The 19,031-nt window shown below is 34.4% G+C and overlaps 1 protein-coding gene across 3 annotated transcripts; it reads left to right on the top strand.

The window, feature by feature from the left end:
* Positions 1-1,982: 1,982 nt before the first annotated feature.
* Positions 1,983-15,974, top strand: LOC129254148 (probable tRNA N6-adenosine threonylcarbamoyltransferase). Of its 3 annotated transcripts, none has more exons than XM_064094962.1 (14): positions 1,983-2,212; positions 3,742-3,875; positions 4,641-4,701; positions 5,051-5,109; positions 6,122-6,223; positions 7,310-7,383; positions 7,727-7,822; positions 8,377-8,426; positions 8,867-8,945; positions 9,923-9,988; positions 10,412-10,502; positions 11,210-11,285; positions 12,181-12,279; positions 13,448-15,974. In XM_064094962.1, exons 2-14 carry the CDS (start codon positions 3,761-3,763, stop codon positions 13,485-13,487), a joined length of 1,008 nt encoding a protein of 335 aa, XP_063951032.1. In that variant the 5' UTR covers positions 1,983-2,212; positions 3,742-3,760; the 3' UTR covers positions 13,488-15,974. The 3 variants fall into 3 exon arrangements, with proteins under 3 accessions (XP_063951032.1, XP_063951030.1, XP_063951031.1); XM_064094960.1 differs by having other exon boundaries at positions 2,146-2,216; XM_064094961.1 differs by having other exon boundaries at positions 2,161-2,361.
* Positions 15,975-19,031: the final 3,057 nt, after the last annotated feature.

The following is a 19,031-nucleotide window of genomic DNA, read 5'->3' as shown; positions in this document are numbered from 1 at the left end:
TAATGGCTAACTGCAAAACGTTCTTAACAGGTCCCTATTCGACAAGACCAGAACGCATTATAAAAATTTCTGCTCTCGCTTCGCGCTCGCAGTAATTATCTAGTTACATACTCATCTTGTTCAGGTTCACAAACATTGCCCAGAATGTTCAATTTTCAGGACAAAATACATGCAATTTCAAAACTGTTTAGCTCGCACGTCGCGCTCACACTATTTAAATAGGGCTTATATGAAATTATTACACATTTATGTTGTTTGTAAGAATAAAGCAGTGACATTTTTGCTAGGACATGGGCGTTTATGTCCCCCCCCCCCAAAAAAAAAAAAAAAAAAAAAAAATCACGACCAAGAAAAAAGGAAAGGGATAAGGGTGAAATATAATATTATTTTTCAAGTATTATGTCAAAATCTATCACAAACTTGGATTTTTGTAATAAATATGTCAAAATTTTTGCTCGCTCGCTTCGCTCGCTCGTAATTTCTTATTAATGTTACGCGAAACGCCATATCAAGCCCCCTCAATTGTTTTTGGCTCATTACGCCACTGGGACAACCCCTTCAAAGAAACAACCAAAAATCAACTTTGAGCAGCCGACCGGGGAAAATATGGGTGAAAATTTTTTCGGGCCCCCCCTATTGGCGGAGGCTGGATCCGCCCCTGTAACCCTACTTGTTCTTTTGTATTTTATTATATAAAATTAAGTTTATTCAAATATTTTCTACCTAGAACTAAAAAAAAATGGATTGATAACTGATTAAGTGCATTCATTACAAGGGAGACATATCATTTACACATGTATGAAAAATGACCCAATTATGATTTCACGTAATAACATACGAAAAAGAAAAGTGGGGATGCGACATCATAATAAGCCTAATATACCAGATTAATATTCATTACGAAGTGAATGTAACTGTTTTCACAGAATATTGCTTAACTTTAGTTAAAATTCAATAACTTTGTTATTTGTTATCCGATTTAGATGAAATTTTCAGCATTTTACTCAATCTGTGAATTTTACTCTATTTATACAGATATAAACATTTTCAACCCGGAGTAGCCCTTTAAAGGGGAAGTTCACCCTGATAAAAAGTCTATTGTCAAAATAGCAGAAAAATAATTTAAAATATTGCCGAAGGAAATATTGAATGAAATACAATACAGCCTGCATGAGGGGTCCCAAAGTACCTGTAGTACAATCATGACAATGATAAGTATAAGATGAATGTTTGTTGAGGAAAACAAATTGTTTCTTTCAGAGAGGCCTATTCCTGAAACTTTTACCATAGTGTCAAATAATTGGGAAACAAAAAAAAACTGATATACACAAACCATGTGAGATGATTTTGTCAATAGCATGAAATATCAGAACGTATGAACTGTACTAAGTTTTTCCCTAAAGCAAAAAAAAGTTAGAAAGCCATTATCTGCTAAGAAGGTATAATTGTCGCATATTTGATTTTATCCACAATTTTGAAAACAGGGAGATTACTTGTTTGATAATTATCAATATTTTAGTTTGTCCCTCATTTTTTGACAGAGGGATACTTTTAAAAATTGAATTATTCTAGGGATCCATGTACTAAATTATACAAATTAGAAATGGGGCTAAAAGTATTGAATTTGGATTTGCTGGGCCAATTTAAAATTCGAAAAAATAGTTCGAGGAGCTTTAACATGGTCAATTCCAATGAACGCTAGATGGGCCTAAATAAGGTTTGTTGTCAAAAGGACCAAAATTGAGGGGGGGGGGGAATCCGTTAATTTTTTTTTCATAAAATGCAGCTAAAGCAAGTAGAGGCTTGCTTTCGCCAAAAGGATATAGGCCTAGTAAAAATGTTTCTAAGATTTATCATGCTCTAGGAACAGAAGGCCACTTTCTCATCATAATATAATGCTTTCGCATATTTTGTTTGCCCTTTATAGGATTCCATATCAGAACAAAACATTTAATTAACCTTGCATATGATTGGCTAAGCCTAAGGGCAAAATGGTCCTTGAAAATTACTGACAAACGTTCATGATCCGTTCACATCTTCAGTCTTCATACTGAATTAATTATCCACCGATTCTTTTCTTTTCTTTGTTTTTGTATTTTTTTATTGGACGCTTCGGCGACACTGTGAGTGTGTTTTCTACCTTTCCCTGCATGCTGCTGTACCGGTACCTGTTCTAGTTCTACCGAAAATTTTGTTAATTTTCCGTGACATAGTGAGTGAGTAGGCAATGAAAACATCTGGAATGCATGATTTGAAGCCATTTATTAAAAATATGGGCTAAATATGGAAATTTTATTCATTTTCATCAAATTTTGCCAGCCTTTATCTTTATGCCGACTTCAATTTGAATATTTGTAAAAAGTTAGTAGTTTTTACCTCAGCTCAGGCTCAGTCCCACATCATTCAGATGATGTCAGTGAGAGAGAACTAACGAGTAACGTAATAATAGACACACTAATTTATTGATTAGAGTCAAGACAAGAAGAATAGGACATTTCGACTCGAATCATTTGGAAGGTGTTTTTAGGATTGCTTTGAGGTGCTGCTGGCAATATTATGATTTAATTATAGCATGGACCTAGTCCTAGTGGTCCAGGACCATGATGATAGGGAAGAAAAGGGAAATAAAATGGAGGAAAAGTCGTGAACAAAAGTTACAAAACTCATTTAACACTAAACTAAAGTAACAGTCGTGATGAATGCACGATCGATTGTTCAATTGTTTTGATATTTAGGGCTAGGTGCAAAATTATTTTAAATCTACCTGACAGAATGAATTCCTGGAAGAAATAATCCATGTAGGCCCCTATCTCTCCGATCTCCTTTGAAGTTGGAAAAGGAAAAATGGAGTAAACTGAACATCAAAATCACAACTTACTGCCTGATCTTCGGAATGAGCATGATCAGTTAAATTCAAGTTCAGTTGCCACAAGATAATAGATGATTGTGGGCATTTCGGCATTAATGGAAAGACGAGACAAGGAATATAATTCATTCATCTTTCCATCCCTAAACTCAGAAAGGAGTGAAAGTCGTCACATTCACAGATTAAATCTTTCGGTTTAAAAATATCTATTGTATTCCTGTCTGTGTATTGTTTTGTTTTTACCCCGAATCATAATCCACTCATCCACTTGCACTAATGAGTATTGTCGTTGGATGCATTTATCGCAGTTGACATAATTTGCTATGCCTATGTGCGCTTGACCACCAATTTTGAAGTTTTCCTTTCAATTACATATATCGCCAAGTCGATTTTTTGTTTTAGTCTAATTTAAAAGCATTTGCCATTGGCGTTGCTGTTTGGAACATGTGATCACAAAAACACTGTACTAGACACTTTGCCAAATTTGTGTAGAGCTGTCAACTTTATTGCTTGAATCCATTTATCATAGTCCTTAACCCATAATGGATCTTAACTTCTATGACACATGCTGATATCGATGATCAAGTATAAATATGCAATACAGCTTAACTGTCTATTGACCTTTTTTTTTTAATACTGGACCTCTGTTCAAAGTTTGATATATAGTCAATCTTTTATTTTTTCTCTTATTATTTTATCTGTTATTGAGAATTGAGATTTACACAGAGGCTTAACGAGTGATTTATGAATTAGACTTAATTTTCTTTCTTGCAGTCAAATAGCATTGCTATCTGAAGGTTACAAGAATTCAATTAGACAACATGATATATAAATAATTAGTGGTTTTCTTTGCCTTCTTTTTCAATCTATTTCAGATTAGTATAATATCCGACAATGCCTACTGTGATAGGTTTTGAAGGCAGTGCTAACAAGCTTGGTATAGGAATCGTCAAAGATGGAGAAGTCTTATCTAATCCCAGACACACCTATATCACTCCACCTGGTGAAGGTAAACAAACCTCTTTATTCAGTGATATGCTTTAACTTGCAATCAATTGCCAGTCTATTTTCATTCCCTAAGTCAGTCATAGGTCTTGAAATTAATTGCGAATTTGCAATTGATTGGTAATCTGCTTTTCTTGAAACAAGGAGTGTAATCTGATTTGCTACAGTTAAAATTGATCTGTCAGTTTTAGAATTGCAAAAGAATATTTGCAATTGATTGCAAATATTTTCTTGCAACACCCCACTAAGACATTTCTTATGGATGATTGCTTACAATGTATGTGTGTGTGTGGGTGTGCTTAGCCACATTGCCAACCGAGGATGCACACACAAATTTCACATTTTAAAACAAGTACACAAATCAAACCAAGGATGTCCTCAGATCACTAACCAATGTTACAGGTCCCAAATCACAAACCTTTTTCATAAAGCCCTTGATTTTTGCAACGATAAAAGATTTCCTTGGTGATATCATTAAATTTCATATAGTATGATCAAAATTTCAGCAGATTTCTGCTGACCGAAAAGTTATTGTTTTAACGATTTAAGTACACAAAGAAATGAATGCCTGTGGATATTACAAAAAGAAGTTGAGTTTCTGTAAAATGTAAAAGCTCTCCTTATTTAGCTGGTAAAAAAAACAAAATAAATTCTACATTATGAACCAGTAAAACAATAAGATATACAGTACTATATTTTATAACATGAAATTATGTTCATAATTACTAATGAATTTACACTCTCATTTTTATTTCCATTTTCTTTTCAGGTTTCCAACCTCGAGATACTGCCAGGCACCATCAACAGCATATCATGTCTATTTTGAGAAGGTAATTATCACTTATTGGGGTATTCAAAAAAGGAATAAAAATATTTGTGACAGACAAAATTTGATTGCCTCTGTATTTATTATTATCAATTCTGTCTTCATATATTAGCAAACTCCATGACCATGAGTAAATGTTCAAATTCCTTTTAAGATGAAAGAGTAAAAGCATTTTGCACCCCTGTATGTCCCCCATTTTTTTGGTTTATTTTTTTAGGAAAAAAATAATAAAATCTGTATGTAAGTTTGTGAATATCACCTAGAATTAAAGTGAGCAAAAATTTTCATTCTAAGAAGAAATTATTGATTGTTGAATTGTCATTATATTTTCTGTTATTTTTATTTTATTTTAGGGCTTTAGACGAAGCTAAACTAACCCCAAAGGATATTGATTGTGTCTGTTATACAAAAGGTAAGCATTTATTTGCTCATTTATGTAATAATAATAATAATATTCCGCATTTATAGAGCGCTTAACACATCAGAACGACGTCTCTAAGCGCTTTACAGATAATTACCTCGGTCATCGGATCCTTGCATGCTTGCATACAATGTATGCACCTTCTCCACTCCCTTGGGAGCATTCCAGCAAGAGTTCCAAGACTCAATTGCTAGGCATACTATATAGGCTTTCGAATCCTACCGGATACCCATTTAACACCTGGGTGGAGAGTGGCAAATTGTGGATTGACGCCTTGCCAAAGGACACTAGGCCATGGTGGGATTCGAACACATGACCCTCTGATTACAAGGCGAGAGTCAAAACCGCTACACCATGGCGCTTCCATATGTGTTAATAAATCATCATTCTCTGTTCACAAAAAGACAATATTGCAATCATCAGCTATATGTTATTGGTAATTTTCAAAGTAAACATTATAAAGTTCAAGTTCTCTGAAATATCATATGGTAGTAAAAGATGGAAATTTAAAATCCTCTGGTAATCTGACAATGGATCTTTTAACTGATGAAACTACATGTATGATATTAATCTCAATTTGATAAAGTGATGCTTTGAAATAAAGTTCAGTATCCAAGACAAATACAATAATGCTACATAATGCTACAATAATTTTTTCTCAGCATAACATGATAAGCAAATGTCATAATGAATAACATATGCATACAATCATTCTAACAATCTACTTGAAATATAGTTATACCTGATAAATTTCATTTTTTCTAAATTATTAAAACAAATAGAAAAAAAAGTATATATAAATATATCGATATAATACATTTTGGAATGTGGGAGACCTCCATCTTTAGGAAGCATGACATTAATGGATTCAAACAGATCAAAGTAGCAGATGTAGTGTAATCCTGAACTGCGAAATGAGTAAAAACATTAGTTTTAGAGCAGTTTTAAAGGTAGTATCCCATTGGACTTGCTTTCTTTAATTTGTTGTCTGTTGCCCTCTCAGGTCCAGGAATGGCTGCTCCTCTGGTGTCTGTTGCTGTAGTAGCGAGGACGGTGGCTCAACTCTGGAATGTACCTATCATTGGAGTCAATCATTGTATAGGCCGTATCCTTTTGAGTTTCTAATTTGACTGATAGAATCCTTTCATTCTATCCTTAAGATTGAATTTAGGCAAAAGAGAAGATCAGAATTAATGTTTTCAATGTGGGATAAAGTTTTTTTTTGACAGTCACAAATGTTACAAGCTTCACTAGATTTTTGTTGTTGTTGGTGTATTTGGGATTGAGGCATGGTCATACACACCAGGGGGGGGGAACAGTTGCCCCCCAAAAAAATTTTTTGAAAACCTACAATTTTTTACTGAAAATTTACATAGTGTGCACAAAATTCTTTATTTTCACTTCTGAAAATGCAAAAGCATCCCCATGAGAAGCTCTGAAGCTCGGTCATTTCACTCCCTTGCTTTCAAGTTTAAAACAAATTATGTGCTTTGCGCCCCCCCCCCCCCGGGACAAATTTTCTGCGTACAGCCATGGATCCAGGAGAGAGAAATAATGACATTAGTCTTGATTCATGGGGAGGTTCCGTTCCACACGATTGTGGATACATGTAGCTGTCATCGTGACTTATCAGCTTACAAAAACAGCTAAATTTCTGTGATTGTGAGAAAAATTGTTTTCTCGTGCCATCATCCATGGGCCCTGCATCATCATACCAAATACAAGAGCCTCTTCGGTAATGTTTTCCATGGATTCTGATATTTGCTTGAGTTGACAAGGCCAGCATTATATTTATTCAATAGTGAGTGATAGTTACACATTTCAAAATCTGGATGCAATCACAATCTGTATCATTTCGTAGTAATATCCACTTCTTTTTTTCTAAGGGATTTATTCATCAAATTTTTTAAAGTAAAAAAAAATTGCTTCTACTGGAATAATGAGTAGTATACCCTATGTCTTCCAAGTTTGCTTGGCTTATAAATCTCTGATCATTCTTGTCTGACCTATAAACCCATTGCTTACGGGAACGGGGCATGCCCTGTATTGACTTTATGGGATTTACTCAAAGGCAATGGGTGAAAAGGGTTTCAATTATGATTGCATTACCAGCTGAATCAATGAGCTTGATTTTGAATCTTTCTCAGATATTAACTGGCTTTCAAATTTCCTTGATGTGTCCATGAAACAGACATTGAGATGGGGAGACTGGTAACAGGTGCTCAGAATCCTACAGTGTTGTATGTCAGTGGTGGTAACACCCAAGTAAGTAGTCCACTCTCTTTGCATACTGCATATGTAATGAGCCTTCAGGTTTCATCAATCGGGGTCAAGTTTCATAAAGACTTGTTATGATAACAAAGAGGAAAAAAGTATGATTTTGCATACTAATTACGCATAAATTAGCATAACAGATTAATAGCGATTTGCATGAAATGAATTGATATAGAATTTTGTAGATTATATCCCAGACAACCTGCGTGCCAATTTTCGGCACGATTGCGCAATCGACGGCCAAGATCTCAAGGGGGCCTGGGAGCCCCCGGCCTAGATAGGGTTAAGATTGAATTGCTACCAAGTGTTCTTTTTTTTGCTCATTTATTTTTAGGTAATAGCCTACTCACAACATCGCTACAGAATCTTTGGTGAAACTATCGACATAGCTGTCGGAAATTGTCTTGATAGATTTGCAAGAATATTAAAGGTAGGATTCTTACAATATAGTTATTCTCACATTCTCATTTTGTCTTCATAAAACTTCCTTATGCTTTTCATTGCATCATCAAATTTTGAAACTGACTTACACTTTAGTTATTCTCATCCATTTTGACCCATCCACTTCTCATGCTGCCATGTTTTGTACAGTTCTATATATTTTGTGAATGTGAACTTTCTATTATTTCCATTTTAATCTATTTATGTATCCATGTAAATTACTGGCACGTACATGTCAACCCTTCAGAGTTATGTCACTCTTCCTATTTACAATCCTATTTACCATCTGTTATGAATGCATCAGGCATTTATTATGCCTGATCAGAATCAGTGATCCTTTTTAATGTAAACAAAGTTTATCACTTATATATTTTCAACGTTTGATTGTAAAAGTAAAAATTTTCTATCCCTTTTTTTCAATATTATTTTTTTTGCAATTCTTAATTGGTTACCAATTTGTTGTTATTCCAGTGTTGAATAAATTAAGAGATTAAAAAGTTTATTTTGAAACTTACAGCATGTTTGTGTATTTATTTTTGACAGCTTTCTAATGATCCAAGCCCGGGGTATAATATTGAACAGATGGCCAAAAAGTGAGTGTTTATTACCTGATGCATTATGAACATATATGAAAACAAGCTCATGATGTATCTTCATTAGATAGATTCCAATGCTGTTAATGAGATATTTTCATCAAACTGAAGCAAGTATCACCATGACATAAGGTTCAGTATGTAATGTAATTTAGAATTCAGTATTCATATTCAAGTTCTTGGTTTTTTTTTTTGGTTTTTTTGTTAGTGCGACTAAAGATTGTTTTCATCTCATCGCTATTATTCTCTGTTCAGTCTGGGTTTTTATGTATTTTTTAAAATTAGTATTTGATGATTACTTGAATTATTCAATTAATTTTGTGATTAGTGTTATGAAAGATGCAAATTTAGAAGAAAAAGTTAATTTGTATAAATTTAACAATATGGTAACTCTTTTGATGTATCTGATATTTCTGTAATTTGGTGTTTGTTAATCCCAGGGGAAAGCAGTACATAGAGCTTCCTTATGTAGTGAAGGGCATGGATGTTTCCTTTTCTGGTTTACTCTCATTCATTGAGGTAAGTTTACCAACAATCCAGACAATACATATGATATCTTAGTCGATAAAACCTTGTATCTCAAAATTGAAAAATTATGAGGGCAGCTTAGGAAAGGCTGTATTTTAAAAATATAGCAATGGTGGCAATTTCATATTGTTTAAAAACAGTCTACTGATACATGTGAAGAACTCTTTCATGTTAAAAGAAGGTTGCCACCCATGTTATAACTCTAAAATCTAGCTTATTCTGAGCTGTCATAAAAAAATGTTTAAATTTTGAGATACAAAAATATATCAACCCAGCCATTATGCTGTCAAACCAGTGGACTTACTATGCCCTCTATTGACTAAAGGTATGTGATGCATTGTGGGTAAAAGACACCCTCAACGTACAAGTTCTTGCTTTTGGCATTAAGTTTGGCAATATACTATGGAATCTGAGGAGAAATCTTGTTTGCAAAGATTTTGATGACCTTTCTAGAGTTCAGTTTGGCCTTGTTTGAATAAAAATAATGCCCCTACATTTGGCATCTGTTTCAATGAAATCTTTTGGTAGTATTTAAGAGGAGTTTTGAATGGGGACTGAATCAACACCAATCAAAATCTGGTGTGTACCATTTACCACAAGAAAGGATTACCAGTCATTCTTAAAGTCACTCATAACTTTAATACAAACAGCTTTAATAAACACTACCCATGAGTGATAAACATGAACTCCATTGACTATCAAGGCAATGGGATCAATTACAGTCAAACTTTAACTTAAACCAGCACTTTACCCAAGCCCAATATTTTCACAAAACCTATCTTTATTTTTTTTTTCCAGCCGGTCAATTTTCTTTTATTTAAAAGCTAGATTAATAAGATTAGATTAATCTCATCTGATTTAACCTAAGTTTTTTTTTTTTGTACTCAATGGTCTTCCATGAATAAATAATTGGAATGAATAGAAAACAAATGATGAATGAATTTTATGTTATCATTTTCCATTTGTAGGATGTGGCTCATAAGAAATTAAAAACAAAAGAATGTACCCCAGAAGATCTGTGTTTCTCATTACAGGTATGTGACATGTTAACATGATTTTCTTTGCTCTCGTTATTTCTATTGAATATTTTTTTAATTACTAAAGGGGTAGTTCACCATGACTATATTATAGTTGGTTTCAATAATAGCAGAAAAATTAGAGAAATATTCAGGTGTATGTTTGATGAAAATCCATTAAAGAATTGCAAGAGTTACGAAAGTTTGTTCATGTGTGCATTATACGCAAGTTGCTGCCCTGTTCTACACACTTAAACACTCGCACCAACAAATCTCATTGTTCATTTCTTGGGTATGTTAGCCATTTTTTAACCAATCTTGCTCCAAAAATTGGCCCCGTTTGAAATGTGTAATTTTATGTCAATGTCAAGTGTTTTCATGCTGAAGTTAATTCCAATACCCATTGACATTTCTGTATTCTCATTGATTTCACATTTATAGGAAACCATCTTTGCTATGCTGGTTGAAATCACAGAGAGAGCTATGGCACACTGTGGCTCATCTGAGGTACTCATTGTAGGTGGTGTGGGATGTAAGTTGTAAATTGTCAAAACATATGTAATTGCTGAAAAGTGTGCCAAAATTTGTTGTTGTTCTAGCCAGCTATGTATATTTGTTTGTGATTTATATGTCATGGCCTAGTGGAAAACCACTTTTGGCAAAATGGCTGGTGACACGACATTTGCTCTTGCGACATTTGCTCTGGGATTTATTTCGTCTCAGATTTAGGGTTAGGGTTGCAATAGGGTATTTTGTTAGGTTTAGGGGAGGGTATCATATTAAATCTAGTGTTGAAGTTTGTCATTCGATTATTGTGTGGAATTTAGAGCGGAGCAATCGTCGACAGAGCAAAATTAATGTCATGGAACCGGTTGGCTATCCTGACAAAAGCTCAGAAAGTAATGACTGGATATTGACCAGTTAGAGAGGGCAAATGAGGTATGTGCTGAGGAGTGGTGAAGAATATGTATTAAAGTCATGAGTTAACGTTATAGACATGTAATTTAAAAAGATCCAAAGGAGGATGAAATATGTACATGGATGTCTTTCTATCAACCGAAAAAATCTAACACCAACAAAAAAATCAAAAGAAATGCTTTTGATATGTTAAAATCGAACATTTTGGGACAGAAACAAATTTAAAACAGTACACTACTGACTGACTGACGAATGGCTCCAAAGTCAAGTGCATTGTATCAAGGTTTGACTCTCCTTCATGGTTTGGCTTTCCTTTGTCAGGTAATATGAGACTACAGAAGATGATGGGATTGATGGCTGAAGAGAGAGGAGCAACACTGTGTGCTACTGATGATAGGTAAATCATTTTATAAAGTATGACAACGTGGATCCTAATGATGTCTCACTGACAAAACAGATGGAGGGCCATGGACCTCCCCCCCCAAAAAAAAAAAAAAAAAAATCATGACCAAGAATAAAAAGAAAGAAAAGGGAAGGAAACGGGTGAAATTAAGACGTTATTTTATGAATATTATGTCAAAATTTGTCCAAAAAAGTAGATTTTGTATTATAAAGGTCAATTTTTTTGCTCGCTTACTTCATTTGCTCGCAGCTTTTTACAAATTTTCCCTATGCACCATGTCAGGCCCCCTCAAAATCTGTGGCTCGTTATGCTTCTGATGTCACTAGTTGTGCGCGCACGTGTGACTGGTCTTTAATTTGGCCAAATGCATGAATTTACTATTGACCGTTGATGAGCGGCCACCGGTAAGCATAATGGTGAGAGAGGAGCATGGTTTATCAAATTACAAAGATCCATATCTCTATCTTATTGAAACAAAGTGTGCATCATTTTGCTTGGGCATTAGAACATTTACCCACACTTGTTACTTCTGCATCTGCCTATGATTTGCTCTACCCATTTTTCAATGAGATGCACTTTTTCTTCTTTCTTTTATTTCCTTTCAAGATCTGTAAGGGTATGACATTAATTTTTGTGTGATTTTAAATGCTTTTTATCTGTATTAGATTGATGGGATTGTGATTTTCCTCAAATCTATTTCATGAGTTTCATTTGTTGATTTATTGCATGTACATTATAGAAGGCAGGATACCTTTTTTCTCATTTTGTGGAAAAAAAAGGACAGTTTGACCTCCACGTAATATAATATTTTAATTATGCAAAATGTGTCAACTGTCTTTAATGTACAGGTAGGAAGTTTCTGAATCTGATTTCAATTTTTTTTTTTTAGGTACTGTATCGACAATGGAGCCATGATAGCCCAGGCTGGGTTAGAGATGTTTAATTCTGGTATAACCACTCCCTTAGAAGAAACATGGTGTACCCAGAGGTAAGATATTAAAGGTCAAGTTCAGAAAAATGTTTATTTGAATAAATAGAGAAAAATGAAACTACATGTAGCATAATGCTGAAAATTTCATCAAAATCAGTTGTAAAATAAGAAAGTTATGACATTTTAAACTTTCGCTTATTTTTCACAAAATAGTGATATGTACAACTCAGTGACTGCAAATGATGATGTCCCTCACTCACTATTTCTTTTGTTTTTATTGTTTGAATTAAATAATACTTCATTTTCTTACAGATTTGACAATAAGGACCAACTTGACTCAACCCTACAGTCTTAAACAATGCTAATTCTACATGTTCAGGGAGGAATTAATAGTTGTTTCATTTGACAATGAGGAGAAAATTAGAATATTTCATACAATAAAATACAAAAGAAATAGTGAGTGGATGACTCCTCATTTGCATACTGACCAGGATGTGTATATAATTGTTTTGTGAAATTTAGCGAAACTTTAAAATGTCATAACTTGTTTTAAATCCAATTCTGATGAAAACTCAAATACACACTTTGTTCATCGCCTGACGAGGTCTAGCAGCTTGCCGCCGAAATGTCGCTCTCTAAAAAGAACATGGAATTTCAGAAATTCAAGAACACAAAATTTTGTAGGCAGATTTACCATTATTAAAGCACTGGTGTAAATCCAAGCTGTGAACCTATTGTTCGGGGGGGGGGGGGGGGGATAATCTATTGTTTCACCCCCCCCCCCATAGTGTGACATAGCAGATTTATGCCAGTGACTCAGACCATTATTATTGTTATTATCATTCAGAGATGTCAAATTTGGAGATAGCAGAATTTCAGAGGATTTAGAGTTGACATCAAATTATGTGCTCACAGCACACATCTTAACCTGTGTTGCCATGGTCCAGGATCTGCCTCAGGGCCCTGGAAGCTCTGAGTTGTCAGATGCTTTTTCGGGCAATCCGAGCCTTATTTTGTGTAAAATGACATGTTTAGAAACAAAATAGTTTGCACTATTATAACATTAGTATGTTAATTTTACATTTTAATATGGTTTATAAAAAAAAATATTATTTTGGGGAGGATTAAGGTGGTGGGGGTCATTCTTTAAAGAGCCTAACAATGGAAGCAGGAAGGTTGTCATCTCTGATTATCATCTTATCATCGTCTTTTTTTTTATTGGTAGGTATCGAACAGATGAGGTAGAGGTTGCTTGGAGAGATTGATAACCCAACTCACAGACAATAAGTTCACCTTTAATGGGAGGACCTGGCTAAATATCTTTACATGAAGCAGAGAAATGGCACCAGTCTTCTGATTGGACTGATGATGGAGACTTCTCTGGCCTGGTACGGCATTTATGATTGGTTGATATCACGGAAATGGTACCAGTCTTTTGATTGGCTGATGATGGAGACCTATTCTGGCCTTGAAGGGAGTTTATGACTGATTGATTGATGAAGACCACATGGCTGACCCACTGCTATAAGCCATTTTGAGTCGATCGTCCATCGCATACTTTGACTGTTAAATATTATGGCTAAGTTCCACCTAGCTTGGGGGAAAACGGCCGACAACATGGGTGATTCCGGAAGTGAGCAAATGGCCATCAGCCACACATGTGCAGTGAGTGGAAACCACATGTATGTCATAGGGTGATGGTGCAGATATCAACATGAAAACTTGTTCCTTGCTCAAATCATTTTGTTAAAAAATATATTTTTTCAGAGTCTTCAGTATAATGCTGGGTTTCCGAACTTTAGTAGAGAATAGTGCTCATCCCCAGTAGGTATCCTCAGGGTATATGTTTATCTATTCTATATTCACAGGGTAGCTATCAGCAGGGAGTTCAACCTCAAGCACCTTTTAAACTAAGGTAAAAGACGGTAGATGCATCAAACAATTATTTCATGAGAAAGTCTTTTAAATCAATGAAGGTTAATTGTCAAAATATTATCAAACATCAAGATCTGGTACATTAATGTAAACTTATCTTTGTAAAATCAAGAAATCTTAGTTCAAAATCGAAAATTCTGATGATCACTAACACAGAAAAGCATATGTGGGACAGTGAATTAATATTGAGCACTTTTAGAAATGCACGTCGACATAGACGACTGATACGAGATGACGTCCACTATCAGAATCGAGGACGTCGCCACATCCATTTTGCGGTTCTCCTAAATCATAGTGGACGTGTACGTGTGTGACGTCATTTTAACCGTTCAAGCCCAGCAAGAAGATCAACCTTTCCCTTTTAAAACACAGTTTTCAGTGACTTTTCACAAAATTAATGTAAGTTGTACGATGCATTATGTTTATCATATTTGAAATTGCTTTCTGATCTCCAAACTATATATCGATATATATCCTAACTCGCGTAAAAGGAATCAAAGCAAGTGTGCACAAGTTGCACCTTCGCATCACCCGACCGGGTCGCCAGGCGATGGTACGCCAGACTTCCGGGTCGGGCAGCGTGTCATGACCCGCTGGTTATCGCGCTGTTTCACGTGGACGTACAAGTCGAGTGAAATCTAAAGTATTCGCATCTGTAGTGAACAAGGGCATACGACGATGTTGACTCGAATGTTCAGACGACTGCTACGTTGTTCTCGTTCACTGCTCCTAAAAGTCTCTATTGCTTCGAAGAATACCTGACATTTGATGGAATTCTGTGCTTATTTTGCTAATTTCTCAGCAATAACGTGTTTTCTTCCAGAGTTATTAGGCACATATTTTTTTATTTACACCTACAAACACTTTGGCGATAATTTCATTGGATTCTGTTCAAACTCATTTTGAGATCGTTACCACAACTGGTATTTATCTTTATAAGGGGAATTCATTCTTGGTCATAAAATTTCATGTGACAGAGGAGAAAATAAGTTCAACAGAATGGTGAAAGAAATCTGACATGCAATAATAATAATAATAAAGATTAATTTATTGAGCGCATAATACACATAACCTCTCTCTAATGCGCTTTACACGTATACATACTGGTATGTACTTGTGGAATCTGAATTAAGAGAGTTATGGCTGCTTTAAAATGGAGATCCCTAAGAATGAATAAATTCAAAATTCGTTAGACCTAGGATTATAATAGATATTTTGGTTCAGAATAATATGAAGTTAAGGATTGGGGCTTATTAGTTTTAGAGGTTAGATTTTACATTTCGCTTAATGTCCAGATTCTCCATTTGAGCAATTGTCGCTGGAGCAAATGTCATGGAACCGGTAGAGACAACTTTTCCATAGGCCATGTACTTAATTGTCTTGTGATTTTCTCTCTAGTACCTTTCCACTGGGGCAGTCATCAAAATATAACACGGGTAGTATATTGTTTTTATGTCCTCATGAAAAAAAATGTGATAAATTAATCTATATAACAGATCTATCTTTAAGTTATCAGGAGAAATAAAACGGGATGAAGGGGATGATGAATGAGCTGAAAAATTCCATGCAGACATAAAAATCACTCTATATGGCAGTAAAGTGAAAATTCAGTGCTTATCTTGACATGGAACTAGTTTGGTTTAAACATTTTGACACTTTTTAACAGTTTATTTTGTTTTTTTAATACCCCAAGAATGTACCCCATGCATGTATGTACATGTATTACATGTATGTAATTTGATGTAAATATTCTGTCAGTATTACATTAATTGTATGTGGGGTAAAGTCTATTATGGAATAAATTACTTTTAAACATACACTACCATTTTAGATGTTTATATTTATGTGTACTGTTCCTTAAAATTATCAGTATGATAATGCAATGGGATAGAATCTGCACCACTCACATTCGAAAGTTGTCAGTTTTCTGGGTCAGGCTGACATTTCAAATAAGAATGGGCAAAAAGGATACGTGGTGATGGAGCAAAAGATTTTATACGGTTAATGAATGAGCACATTATTTGGTGGTTCTACGGTGTGGGCCGATTTGGTATTTTGCTCCCCCTGGGGGGTGTTTCACAAACAAGTTAAATGTGACTTAGTCGTGCTTAAATTTTGGTTTGCACGAGATGTGTAATGCACAATCTTAAAGGAGAAGTCCGCCCCAACAAAAAGTTGATTTGAATAAAATGAGAAAAATCCAGCAAGTAAAACACTGAAAATTTCATCAAAATCGTATGTAAAATGAGAGTTATGACATTTTAAAGTTTCGCTTAATTTCACAAAACAGTTGTATGCACATCCTGGTCGTTATGCAAATTGGCAGACTGATGACGTCACCCACCCACTATTTCTTTTGTATTTTATCATATGAAATATGAAAAATTCTAATATTTTCCTCATTGTCATGTGAAACAAAACTTTATTCCTCCCTGAACATACACTGTATGGAATTGCCATTATTTAAACAGTTAATGGTTAAGTCAAGTTGGTCCGTATTGTCAAATCTGTAAAAATTGAAATATTGAATAATTCAAACAATAAAAAACAAAAGAAATAGTGAGTGAAGGACATCATCGACTCTCTCATTTGCATATCGCTGAGTTGAAATTTGCAGTGTTATCTTTGTATGATTCAAATCAACAATTTTCTGTGGTGGACTTGACCTTCAATGATTAATACATAGTATTGCGCATCCTCTTAGCTTGCTTTGACCAACGCAGTGATGTCTTTTAAAACCTTATGCAACTCGGAATTTGAAGAGTGACTCAAGTCACACTTAAATCTTTGTGAAACACCCCCTGGCTCTATTAGGGTTAAGATTGACACACTACATCACCTAAACAGGAGAGAATCGTGTTCCTAATGATTACATGTATAATGCCGATCACACATAAAAGAAAGAGAACTGCACACAATTGTTTAAACATTTCATCATGATGACTTGTTTATTTATTAACTCAATGGAGATCAAAATGATAATTCCATATATCAAATGAGGCTTGAACCCCTAACCTTTTCATTCATGTATAACCACTTCTTGAGAATCATAAAATCATAATATAAAATGGTGCTGTTTGAAAGGAAAACATTTCAGGAGTATATAAATTCAATGTGATATAACAAGGAAAGCATGAGTCTACTAAAAACAGAGTTTCCTCATCTCTCCCAAACACCACCTAACAAAAAACATCAAAATCATCTTCAAAATCTAAAAAAAAATGTACTTTTCCTGATAAACATGCAAAATGTGGAATATTGCTATAAAAGTGGTCTTCTGCTCCAAGCCTGGTACTGAAGGGAAAATTAATCGTACAAGAACATTGTTGATTAGTATAAAGGCATGCAATACGCACAGCTTTGAAGTTGTTCTTGTAATTGCGTTTTCATACAAATATTTTAACGACACATTTCATACATGTTAGTATAGGTTCATTAACAAGTACATAACAAGCTGTAGAAAAAAATTCTTACAACTTCTAAAAAAAGGCATACATGTCAACTAGAATCATTTCTGGCCATATTATAATCATAAAAGCTCTACATTAGAATCATCTCTTCTCGATCTTTCTGTGACAATATATCAATATATACTTATTTACATTACTGTACAATTCAATCTCTTCATACAAATCAGTATGGGGAGCCATTGTTTCCCCGACCATTACAACTCCGATTTCCACCATCATAAAATCAATATATTAAATATAATACAAGATACAAACATTAATCGTTAACAAGAAAAGGCAATAATGGATTATTGATTCACTTAAGTACATCAAATTTCTGGGTAGATTTAAGGACAAACATATTTTTTGTAACACATAATATTGACAAAATTCCATGACCAAATTTCACATTTGACTCAAAATTCACTGTCGGACTTAAGCCCGAATTCATGCGGGAATAATGATCCAAAGTTCAAGAATCATCTATTTTTATCAAAACATCCTTTGAAACAACACGAGTTGGAATGATATAAAATGTCAAAATTCAGAGAGGAATCGCATTGACAGTAGACTTTGCCATGAAAAGGAAAAACACTTCATTAGTATTTCACCTTTTATATGAGGTGAGATGACATGCCTGTCTCATAGTATACAAAAAATACACATACTAGAGGGCATAAATAAGAATTAAACGCACAAGTAGACATCAGTTCCCATTTTTTCATGCAACTTGTATCTCAGTTTCCTTGATATACTTGTTCGTTTAAAATCCTCCATATTTATGTCGTCTTGGATAACCAGTTGTGTTTTTTAATCCTATCAATAGTTGTTGGGAAACCATTTTATAATCATAGCTTGTATATTTTGTTTGTCTACTTGATTTACCAAACCACCAATCTTTGTTTAGATAACACTGATATTAAGTTATCACTTTGCCACATTCCTTTTTTGGGGGGTGGGGGAGGATAAGTGGGTAGGTTTTTTTTTTTATTATTATGGTTATTTTGTCTTTTTTGTGTAACTAACTTGTGTTTATATGATTTGCAATCACCTAATAATCATTTGTAAATTTTGTGATTTATTTCAATTTATAATAAAAACAGAAATATAAAAAAAAGAATTAAACGCACAAGATACCTTCCGGCAATAGAACTACTGGTAGTCATTAGTACCAGTCATTAGCAAATTTCTGTTGGGTAAAATGAATGACTGGTCATGTAATAGATTTGAGCCAATCATTTGATTAGAATAAGTGGCGTACAGATGGGGGGGGGGGTGGCTCATGCCCCAAAAAAGAGAAAGGAAAGAAAGAGAGAAGGGTGAAATATGATATTATTTTCTTCATGACTTAAAAGAGTTGGTCATTCAAGTTCTCTGTCCTCAAAGGCTTGTGCCTTCAATTTCATTGGAACTTTATCATGTATC

This window comes from Lytechinus pictus, chromosome 2 (assembly GCF_037042905.1).
Source record: "Lytechinus pictus isolate F3 Inbred chromosome 2, Lp3.0, whole genome shotgun sequence".
Lineage (NCBI taxonomy): Eukaryota > Metazoa > Echinodermata > Echinoidea > Temnopleuroida > Toxopneustidae > Lytechinus > Lytechinus pictus.
Note: the sequence above shows the minus strand (reverse complement) of the source record. Positions and strands in the feature narration are given on the sequence as shown.

Bases quoted from the DNA above. Each gene is read 5' to 3' on its own strand.
- LOC129254148 (XM_064094962.1), top strand. From the start codon at position 3,761: ATGCCTACTGTGATAGGTTTTGAAGGCAGTGCTAACAAGCTTGGTATA. The intron at 7,384-7,726 runs GTAAGTAGTCCA...ATTTATTTTTAG, and splicing joins TCAGTGGTGGTAACACCCAA to GTAATAGCCTACTCACAACA. The intron at 11,286-12,180 runs GTAAATCATTTT...TTTTTTTTTTAG, and splicing joins CTGTGTGCTACTGATGATAG to GTACTGTATCGACAATGGAG.